Raw genomic sequence first — 12,245 nt, 5'->3', positions numbered from 1 at the left:
TCATTTCTACCTCTATCAATTTTGGTTTAAAATGTGCAATAAAGTATGAGATTTTATTTGTGGAATGAATGAATGAATGAATGAGAAATTAGTGTGTGTAGGGTATGATCATTGGCAAATGAAGTCTGAATATATGAACTTGGATTAAAATAGTTGTTATGGCATGAGAGTATAACATCACAGCCTTGGTATTTCATCAGATGCACAGGAGGCAGATTAGACAACAGGATAAAGTTTTATGTTCTTGGCTTGTTGCTCCAAAGGTCTGCACGTGAGGTATTGTATTTGGTCGAGAATCAAAGTAAACAATGGCTGGATACATGGCTATGATATTTGGTGGAGCTCAGTTACTGTATGGGTGGGGATTGGGGGTTTGTAAATATGAGTAAGCCAGAAAATGAGCATAGCACAAACCACACAAAATTCCTTAACAACCATGAAAACATCCATAGCAACTGAAAAGCTATGGCTATCTTCAAAATTTACTGTTGTATAACACTTGCAGAACATCATGACATTGTATTCGCTAAGGTTAGGACGTGAAAAGTTTGTCTAATTCGTACAACTTGTAGCCAAAGTAGAGTATACGCCTGCTTGCATGGCCTGCTTCTTGTAAAACCACAGGGAGCAGCAAGCATGCAATCCAGAATTTAATTTTGTATATGGAATAAAACAGATTTTTCTGTTATACCCAGTTGAATATAAAGTTGTATTTGTCCAGTCTCATCAAATCCCTGAAAACAGTTGTGAGGTATTAAAGTGGCAAAAGCAGAGTTTATGTGCTTTTTACTCTCGTGAACATACTTATAAGTTATAAAAAACTGCAATTAAACTAGATCCCAGTATAATGTTTATGTTGATGTATGTCCTCTATGACATTATAATTTGTGTTCTGGCATTGTTAGAATTGTTGATTGCATAATAGGGAGTTCCTGTACATTTGTTGATAAGTATGATAAATTACGTCATGGGATTGTTAATAAGTTATTCTAATGCACAGGTTTGAGTTCAGTCAATTGCAAGTGTGTCTCAGTAAGTTGAACACTGTACTGTGAGTTTTAATAGGCAGAAAAAAAATTCCACCCAAAAAAACATATCAATTCAGCTTGTGCCCCTTTAATATGTGGAATATCATCAACACCAGTCAAACACCCAATGCACGCTGTAAGCAGACTACCTCCTGATTAGTACTCTTCAACGATTAGCTCCCTAAAGCATCAATCGCTAGGGCGGTCAATATTCTATCGCATAAAGAAAAAAGAAAAAAATATTTAAGTTTTCTTGAAAAATAAGAGATGATTCAGTTATATGGTATTAAGCTACTGACAGTTCACCTATTTTAATTTGAGTTGCTATAGCAACTGAGCTCCATTAAAAACTGTCCCATAAAAGTTTGTCTAATTGAAAGTGGTTCAACATTCGACACTTGTAAAGCATCAGGTCATTTTGTTTCCCCTGAAGCTCAGAGACAAATTTCTTCCTCAGCTCTTTGGGGACGGCAACATTTTCTTTCTTCGCAAGTCCTCACTCCCCGGGCCTTACTCCCCACTAATCAAATGGTTTCCCCCTTAGTGTTGACTGTACTTCCGAAAGTTTTATTTAGTCAATAAAGGAAGAATAATATGCAACTGAAACAAGTGCGAAAGGAAGAAAACAACAGAAAAAAAACACAAAGTTTAAAAAGAAAAAGGGTCTTCAATATCTATGCCATTTGCTCGCATCCCTCCATGGCGTAAAGTGAAATATTCGTCGATGTTTACAATCGGTGCGCACGTACGAAGTGGTTGAAACATGCGAAACATTCGCATACGTACATATATATGACCGCGAGTGTTCGGTGTAGTTCACTGGAGAGAAGTATTTACAAACTCAACAGCGACATACAAAATGGCGACGAACAGCCTAGCTAGCCTTGCTGAACAATATCAGGAGTTTATGTCCGAACTGGAAATATATGGGGCAACAATTGGTAAGCAAGCTTTTCATTATAGCTCTGCAAGATAACGAGACTGCATTCACTGCTCAGTGCGCTATTGACCAGGGTAAACTTGCAAACACAACGCGCTGTTCCTGCACTTGCCATGTGTATTGTGTATCTTGTATCGGCATTGATTTATTTTATCACAACACTGTCGACTCAAAGCCTCAAACAGACAAACATTTAAAGTTAAACGTTAAAATAGGAAACTGTTCAAGTCTCTGTTGGCCTCAACAATATCAATAACTGATCTTCTGTATAATCATGATAATATATAAACGAATTTCTGGCTCCAGAGTTCAGTATTGCTCACAGTATACTCTGGTTGGTTGATTAATATAACTGTCGACGCAGTGTCGTGGGGTCAAGGGTAGCTGCAATATAACTGTAGCTTTCTTTTTCTTTACAATACTTTTTTTTATTCCTTTTTAGCACAACTGAACTTGTTCAGTAGTGCTATAGGGATCGCCCGGCGTCTGTCTGTCACAGATGTGTGATTTGGGTCAAAAAATGTGATTTTTGGTCAAAAAACTTAAACTCAGAAACTACTGGGCAGATTCGTGCGAAATTTGGTGGGAACATTCTTAAGGTGGTGTAAAGTAAGATTTGTTCATGACGGGATGATTCCATCAGTGATATGCAAATTAGGGCTAAAAATGTGTATTTTTGGTTAAAAATCTATAATTCTAAAACTACTGAGCAGATTGGGCTGAAATTTAATGGGAATGTATCTAGGGATGTATGGACGAAGAAATATTAAGCTTACCATGATTCCATGAGTGATATGCAAATTAGGTGTAAAAATGTTCATTTTTGGTCAAAAACTTATATCTCAAAAAGTACTTGGTCAATTAGTCTGAAACTTGGCGAGATGTTTCTGAAACTGTTATTCTGCAGATTTTCTTGAAAACATTTTGACAAAATTGGCCCTAGCGACCATGACCACGCCCTTAGCAACAACCAAATGGCAGTATATTTTGGTCAAATAACAACATCATCTGGTAAGCAAGTGAGTAAACATTCAAAAAATGTATGCAAATACCCTAGCAAACATGACCACGCCCATAGCAACAGCCAAACGGTGGTGTATTTCACAAAGATAACAACAGGGTTTAATAGATAATTGAATAAACATCCAAAAAATGTATGTAAATTTGCATAGCAACAAGACCACGCCCATAACAACAGCCAAATAATCACGTATATTGCAAAGATAACAACAGGAATAGAAAGACAGATGAATTAACATTTAAAAAATGTATGCAAATACCCTAGTAACCATGACCACGCCCATAGCAACAGCCAAACGGTGGTGTATTTCACAAAGATAACAGGGTTTAATAGACAATTGAATAAACATTCAAAAAATGTATGTAAATTTTCCTAGCAACAAGACCACGCCCATAGCAACAGCCAAATGATCACGTATATTGCAAAGACAATATCAGGAATTCATACACAAGTGAACAAAAACATACACAAATGTATGCAAATATATCTAACAACATGACCACGCCCATAGCAACAGCCAAATGATAGCATTTATCGTAAAGATAGCAACATGGTTGGATAGGCAACTGGATAGTTATTCAGCAAATAAACACCTATTGTTAGCATAGACTAGCATATGGATAAACATTTTTAAAAACTACAGTTGTGCTACAACGCCATTGGCGGTATTTTTATATTTTATTTTGTATGGCTCAATATTTTTCGTTGACTTTTTATTTCTTGCGGGGTTTGCAAAGAAAAACAGCGGTTCTAACTTCTAGCGGAGGACCGAGAGCGAAACCGCTACAGACTGCATTTACTTGTAGGTCAAGGGTTAAATTGCATGAAGAGCTCAGAGTTATCGTTCACTTGATTCCATACTTCCTGTGGTATAGCTGTTGTAATGTGATAATATACAAGTTCCTGGTGGGTGAAAGGGTGAAAGGTTGAAAGGTTGAAATTATAGGATTGTCATGTACAGTACAAGATAGTTGCTAGTTTAATATTATTCTGTCCGTTTGTTTTTGTTTTTGTATGTTTTTGATATTTTTTTATCGGACATCTTGATGGCCTGAAATAAAGAAATAATAATAAATGAAAATTATTGTAATAGAGGGGATATAGAAGATAAATACCATTTCAGTCTGGTCTGCCCACTGTATGCTGATTTGAACATACCTTCATACTTCTACAAAAATTGTACTTCCAGAAATTTCTTCTCCTAAAGCAGATGGAGAACATTAATGTCATACGATTGGTGAAATTTATTCTCTATGCAAGTAATCATAGGGAAAGACATCAAGTTGATGTACAGTAGAGTTATACTGTGTCTTATTTTTGAGTATTTATTATATAAACCCTCCTGTGTCTCTATATGATTTTATTGCTTACTTTGTACTAATAGGCCAGGGAGAAAACGCTCAATATGTACTTTATGGTAATAATATGCATTTTCTACATAGCCATTGGCACAAGATGTGTGTTAAAAAATTGTACCAGTGATGTTTTTAAACATGTATTTCTCATTTTGTTGCAGGTAATGCCTCTAGACAGCAAGATCCGACCCTGAGTTCACATACCACAGACAATGCTGAGAATGGTATTCCAGAACAAATAGCCCAGAAGCTTGGTGAACAGGTGTTACAATTGATGGATGAGAATTGTCAAAGTGAGCAGACAGTGATAAAAAAACAGTTGCACCAGTTGATGATAACGTTGCAGGAGCAATTCAATGACCAAGTGAAAATACACCAGAAACAGCGTAAGGCACAGCAAACATCACTGTCACCACCTTCACCTCAAATGTCCAGAGCAAGTATGTTCTCACAGCCAGATAAAACTCAACACCAGCCTGTTAATAGTGCCATCAAGCAACAGAAATCTGTTATTGAGCAGGCATTTGCTCGTGGGGGTGTTGATCTGGCAAGTACTTCTCAATTGAGAGAGATTCATGCTCAACTGTCTCGTTTGGAAGCTGTACAGGACCAAGAGGTGTTTGATTATGGCCATGGTTCACAAGACAGAGGAGGACAGTTTGGTGCTGATGGCACACAGTTACAGTCTGCAAAACAAATGAAAGATATGACTGAGATGCATCTGACAGCGGGAAACTTTGGTCCTGAAACTGTGGCAAAGTGCAATACTAGCCTTTCTGAACACAATACCAGCCATGAAGGGAGGTATAGGGGAGGAATCAGAGGTGAAAAGTCTGTTCAGGAAATGTCACAAACTGCTTCACCTTTCACTGGTCACACTCTCACTAGAGACAGGCCTCATGAGAGTTATTCTGAAATGGTGCCATCAGCTAGTGGGCATGATGCTCACCAATGGGAAGGTCATTCTGGAATGGTTTCACTGGCTAGTGGGAGTGATTGTAACCGTTGGGAAGGTCATAATTATTCTGGAATGGTGCCACCAGCTAGTGGGAGTGGTAGTCGCCATTGGGGAGATCGGAGTCATTCTAGAATGGTGCCACCAGGTAGTGGGCATGATGGTCACCATCAGGAAGGTCACACTAATTCGAAAACGGTGCCAGTTCACCAGTGGGAGGGTCACAGGCAACACCGAGTCAATCAAGCGTTATCTCCTAAGCACAGTACAGATGAAAGACTGTATGGAGAAGGTCACTTTCTGGTCAGGTCAAATCGTCCAAGGTTTCCTGACCAGTTTCTAGGAGATGGTATTTCCAAATATGGAAAACCTGAATCACAAAGCTTCTCCTATGGAAGCTGGGAGCAACAAGTATGCCATATCTCTAAACGATCAATGGAGTCCAGAGAACAGAACATTCAACAGGATTTTAAGAGGCTTCGACAAGATCGGGTACAGTTCAGTTTTCACTTCTTTTTTCATTGATAGTAGTAGTAGCTGCTGCTATCAATTGTCATCAGCCATCAATTCACAGTGTTCTTGGTATGCATATTACACCCACCAATAGTGCTATTTTGAAATGTTTGCTGGTGACAACATCCTTTTTTTAAGGGAGGTTGCAACCACTTTTTGCAGTTATAATTGCAATTGCACACAAACAACATATATTTTTTGTAAACGTACTTTCTGAAGACTGAGTTGAGTGTATACCCTAAGTGATTGTTATTGCCACATGATCTAATTTGCATACTGATTTGCATATAAAAACAAATTACAATCAATGCCGACCTAAAACTCTTCTTTTTTATTAAAAAGAAGTGTGCTGGGATTTGCTACCAGTCATTTTCCTTTCTTTGCAGACACATATAAATTCATAAACACAATCACACATTTCTACAAAAATCCATTCAGATTTGGGACTATGTGACATGGCTATATTGCACACTTCATATCACGTTGCTGTGGAACTGTCAAGGCTTTCCCAGTCAATCGACAGCTAACCCTGTCACCCAGACCCTGCAAACATGTAAAACGCATATAGTCCTATGGTAGATCTAGCTGTCTTTTTGTGGGTTTGTAAATGTAATTCTTTTTCATCTGTTGCATTCCCCAGAATTCTTTCCTTTATATGAGCTCATTATTTACCCAGGAAATGTTTTGTTTGATTGATTGTAGTCACCCACTTGGAAGGTGTCACCAGTCATATCACCTAACACTGATGCAAATAGACAGCAAGAATTGCCAAGACATTATGATCAACTAAAACAACCTACCCATGAACCAAAAACTGTTGAATGCCAACAGTTTATCACTGAAGATCTGAATATGACTAGACTAGGCAAAAATATGGTACGATGCAAAATTTGTGATATTGTAACCTCAACTATAACGGTGAGTGGTTTAGCTACTGAAGTCTATTAGTAATAGCAGGATCATTTGATCATATCCCAGACATTTCACCTGCAATTGAAGGCGGAGTTCAACTATGACAGAAAACCCCATGATTTGAGAGTGCAAGTGTGGTCTACTCACCGTCTCACGGTGCATGTGTTTGCACTATTTTGTGGTGTTCTCTTGGCCATGCAGCAGAAAACACTGCAAACATGTGTTCAAATATCCCCAAGTGTCCACACTAAGTGCCCAAGCTATTATTACATATTTATCTGAAACAGCAAATTTCCATTAAAAAATTGTACTCTGAGACCATGTAATTCCATTTACAAGGTATTTGCATACTCATTTGCATATCATTTGCATATATAGCTATAATCTGTAATAATATTACTGTACTATGTATACATTCTAGTGCAAGTAATCAGTGGTATACCTATATAATAGGAGTTTTCCACACAATATTGTACATAATAATACTGCTGTCTTTGTGTACTTTTTATGCTGTAATGTGTCAGTAATCTGATCACTCTTGGCAGCAATATATCTCATGAAGTCCAGCATCAATGTGATTGCTGAAATTCATTTGTGCACTTCTAACCAAATTTCGATAGAAAACTTTCACTCCTTCAATGACAATAGCTTTTATATTTACTATTGAGATGTTGTTCAGTTGATAAAAATATCTTCTAATGCGAGATATGGTGCTGGGTTTCTAGTAGTATTTTAATATGTTTACAATCATGTTTTTACATTACATCGATGGTAGTGCTGTGACCGCTACAGTTGTCATCATAGGTTACATAAAATATAAACGTACTTGTGAACCTTCATTTAGGGGAGGGGGAAGGGACCTAAATGAACAAAGTTTGCTCTCAATGTTTTTAAACATCATGTTGTATAATTTTAGTACGTCAAATTTGAATATATGTTTATCTCTTTGCCAGAGTTATCAACAACACATCCGTGGCAAGAAACACAAATGTGTAGTAGCAGAAGTTAAATCAAAATTTCAAGTTTTGGATTACATACCAGTAAGTATCTTAGCAGACTAAAATAGCTACATGTAATTCTATTTTGAACTCCTCCAAAATATTTAGTATTCACACCCCATTGAAAACTTTGAACTAAGTATAATGCCAGTGACAATCAGTCTCGATATGAGTAATTAATCTATTTTCTAGAGGGGGTGGGATGGGGTGGAGGGTATTACTATATCTTTGTACACAAAAAACAGGATTAATATGTCATACTTTGAAGTCTCACAGCACCACATATCGATAAAAATGTTTTGTAATAAAAATATTTCCATATATGTGCACCTGATATTTGTAACTTCCTCTCTTGCAGGATACTATTGAGGCAAAGTTGAAAACTGAAACCTTTAAACTGGAGGATGGCAATGAACTCTTCTGTGCTATCTGTGAACAAAAGTTCCTTGCCTTGAAGGTAAAAAACAGTTTGTGTAGTTTGTATTTTGACCCAATAGTTCTTGCAAGTATATTGATATAGAAATGATGAAAAGAGTGTTTTGCTAAGGTTAGACTTAGAGGAAGATGGTTTGTGTTTTTGTTACATTGTATGGAAATGTATGCAACTTTTAACTTGCCCCCACCCCACAGACACAGACAGACAGACAGACAGACAGACACACAGACAGACACACACACACACACACACACACACACACACACACACACACACACATATGGATCTCAAACCAAGCCTCCTAAACCTGGGTGAAGATACTATGTAAAGTTTGTATGTTTCACCCTTGATCAAATTTCAGAGAACACTAGCAAGACACAGTTTGTAAAGACTGTATGTTTCACCACTTACCAAATTTTAAGTGAAATCTTACAAATATATGAAACAGATGAAATCATTTGTTGATTTGATGATGTGGTATATGTTTTATTGAGGTCTAATTACAACATATTTAATATCAATATGTATTAATGTGTACAAGCCAAAATGCAAGATTTTGTTGCATTTTGCAAACCAGACTTTTCAAGCAGATTATTCTAGACGTGTATGAATATTTGAAGGTGCTATCAAGAAAGTGTATTTGATCATATAGTACTTTGCAAGTACTTTTTATGAATGACATATTTTTTTATGACATACAGGGTATTAAAGCCCACCTAGTGGCAATGGCTCATTTGAAGAGAAGAAAACAATTGATAGATTTCTTGGCGTATAAAAATTCTCCTGGAGGCTTTGACAATGAAGTAAGTGTTAGTCTTTTTTATTTCTTCATCCATTTGACAGTTGGCTTTAGATTGCAGAGTGGGTTATATTTAGTTTAGGGATAATTTCTGTTACATGGTATGTACCTCTGCTCTAGCATAGCTTCGTTACTACTGTAGTGTTGGATGGTAACTGAATTGGCTCACTTCTCAGCTTCTGAAGCGAGATGAATTTACTAGATTACTTTACAGGAAAAGTCCAATAAGGCTTATTTGTGCTTCCAGTACACTTGTATTGGATACTGCTATCAACATACATTAATTATGTTAATTTTGGGTGACAAAATAACAATATGATATAAAATGGTATTTTAACAGAATTTGTATATATTTTTCTTTGCTAGCCACCAATGAAAACAATTTGGTGCCTTTTATGTGATATTGACATTGATGTTAAGGTAAGTACTTCAAATGACACCATATATATACACTAGAGATAACTTGGATCAGTATGTGTGCATACTAGTGGTATTAGCACTGCAGTGAAATGCCGAAAACACTTTTGCATATCAGTAAGCAAAATGAGTGTGTGGTCATTCCTTTTACCTGAAATTGTATGTGATTGCACATTGTAATAGTAAGAGAACTCCATGACATGCAAGTGCCAGTGTGGATGCTTGAGATGTGTGTGTGTGGGGTGGGGGTGGGGGTGGAGGTGTATTACATTTGTGTGTGCAATGGTTTCTACTGCACTTTCATTCGCTACGTGCATGAACGTACAGCTGCAGAAAACAACACAAACACTCAATGTACATCACACTTACACTCACATGTCAAGTTATTTTTTGCTAAAAAGGTGAAGAAACCACGAACTGAAGTTTAGTCAACACACATAACTAGCACAGACCCAAGAAATTATGAAAAATATAGAAATGAGTAGGGTTACTATTTACACAGGCCTGTATTTTTTGTGTAATTTTATTCTTAATTTTCATAACCAGAAATATGAAGAGCATCTCCAAGGGAAGAAGCATCATACCAGTATAAAAAGACTTGTGGAAGAAGATACCAAAGATATAAATGCTGTAAGTAGTCAAGAGAATACACTTATGAAAGATGACAGAAACATTGACTACTAGCATTTCATATTGGTACTCGTTCTAACATTTCACATTGTCCTATATGTTTGTTAACTCAGACGATTGCCAGTAATATTTTTTATAAATCAGGGAAACTATTGGTAATTTTGAGAATTTTGACTCATTTCAAACACAGCAGAACCAATTACATAGACACATATTGTTGTGACATAGACGCACATTGTTGTGATGTAGAACAACCAGAGTGTATATTCCATATTTTTTTGTTGAACCTGGCTAGTGCATGGTATAATGGTGATTATTAGCCTAAGGGTATTTAATTGTGGACCTGAATTAGTAGTTATGTTTCAGGTAGAAATCAGTTGAGACTGTCGAGAGCATGACTGATCAAAGCTGATGTGTTGTAAAAGTTCCTCAAATCTATAGTAACAGTAGTATTCTTAAAATTGCAGGAACCTGAAAGACTGACTGAAGTAGAACTTGGAACACAAGAGATAAAGTCACCTGATAGTTCAGCTTTTAACTGATGTAGACGATAGTAAACTACATGTAGATCCAGAGTTGGCCCAAGAAGGAAAGAACAGTACAGAACCAAGAGAGAAGGCAGACAACACGTTCGCTTATGCCGACTATGCACAGCTAACAATTGTGATTCCCGATGATGATATTTCGGTAATATTTCAATATTCAAAATATATTCAAAATAACATGGGACTGAAGTTTGTTGTTGATGTATCTCAGATAGGGAAAAACCAAATCAATGGTAAACACATGTGAACACAAATCAACATCATGATGTAATATAATTATAACCTATCCTACTGGACTAGCGATTGTTTTGAATGGCAACAGTTTTCCTGATCACATGACAATTCTACTCCCTCAGGTGTCGCCAACCATCTGTCATCAGATCACCAGTTGGCCTGAAGAAGCTTCCAGGATAGGACGTGAAACTGTTACTTTTCAAAACAACAGCTAGTCTCCAGTAGGATAGATTATAATTATATTATGTTGTTATTAATTTCTATAGACTTATTGTAGAAAGATTGCACGATGCTTGGCTTGGATTTTTAAGGAAGCTTCACTATCTTTTATATTTGCTCTTCTTTCAGAAACACCGTATATGAATTACACCGTATATGAATTCAGGATTTTACTGCTTGCTTTGTGAAGAGTTCTACCAGGATGTACATTATGCATTCAGAGGCCAATGTATAACTTCATATATGAATTCAGGATTTTACTGCCTGCTTTGTGAAGAGTTCTACCAGGATGAACATTATGCATTCAGAGACCAATGTATAACATTATATCACCGCTGAAAGCTTGCAGTACGTATGAACCATCCGACACCTATACACTATCAGCTGATTATTGAGGAGTGTGTTGAAACAACATTACGGCAAATCTAACATGTTTTATATGATTCACCTTAAAAATGATGAGTCAGTTATTTGATTGAAAAGAAAGACAAAAGAAGCAAGAGTGTGTTATTATGTTGGTGATGCTTTCAATAGTTTTACTTTAGTAGTCTGGTTGCCTTAGATGTGACAATCAAAGTCTTAAAAAATTGAACCATTTTTCAAACGTCTTGTTCAGCAAATGTAAATTTTTTCAGACTCATAAAGTATGATTATGAACAGAAAATATGATTACGAAAACGTCACCAAAATTTACATGGACACTTCATTTTTTTTAAATGTCTGCAATCTACCAACGGACAGACCGATCATTTTGACGGTGTCACAGTGAACATAATAATAAGTAGGGTCACCCTCAGGATAATATAGTCAAAGTTTGTAATATACCTGTTGCGATAAACTTTAGAATTTGTGTTGTGAAGCTATTACAAGGTTGCCACTGATTGGAAAACGTCATATACTTTATCACTCATTGACAATACAGCCTACAGATGTGCTTGTTTCCTTTGTTTTCTAACCAATCAGAATGAACATTATAAACTACTTCACATTATCTGAACAATTTGGATGTGGCTTGTGCTAGTTCATTATATATTCATATATGCAAATTTCTGGTATATATTTCAAACATGATTACAATGTAGGAACCATTCAATCCTAAATTACTTGTTGAAGCTTATCAAATGTGTGTTACTATAAAACAAGCTGCAACAGCTCAGGAATGATACTGTTTTTTTGCAATTCTTCCTTTTCTTAGGAGCAGTCAAAACTGGCCAAAACATTTGAACTAACAAAGCCAAGCCAA

The 12,245-nt window shown here is 36.5% G+C and overlaps 1 protein-coding gene across 1 annotated transcript; it reads left to right on the top strand.

Moving 5' to 3' along the window:
- The first annotated feature begins 1,887 nt into the window (after nt 1-1,887).
- Nucleotides 1,888-10,058, top strand: LOC144437898 (uncharacterized). Its single transcript, XM_078126930.1, has 8 exons — nt 1,888-1,969; nt 4,506-5,791; nt 6,515-6,730; nt 7,678-7,764; nt 8,081-8,179; nt 8,860-8,961; nt 9,324-9,377; nt 9,921-10,058. The coding sequence occupies exons 1-8, from the start codon at nt 1,888-1,890 to the stop codon at nt 10,056-10,058; spliced, it is 2,064 nt and encodes a 687-aa protein (XP_077983056.1).
- The last annotated feature ends 2,187 nt before the right edge of the window (nt 10,059-12,245 follow it).

The sequence above is a fragment of the Glandiceps talaboti genome, chromosome 7 (genome assembly GCF_964340395.1).
Source record: "Glandiceps talaboti chromosome 7, keGlaTala1.1, whole genome shotgun sequence".
NCBI lineage: Eukaryota > Metazoa > Hemichordata > Enteropneusta > Spengelidae > Glandiceps > Glandiceps talaboti.
This window is presented reverse-complemented; position numbering and strand designations above follow the sequence as displayed.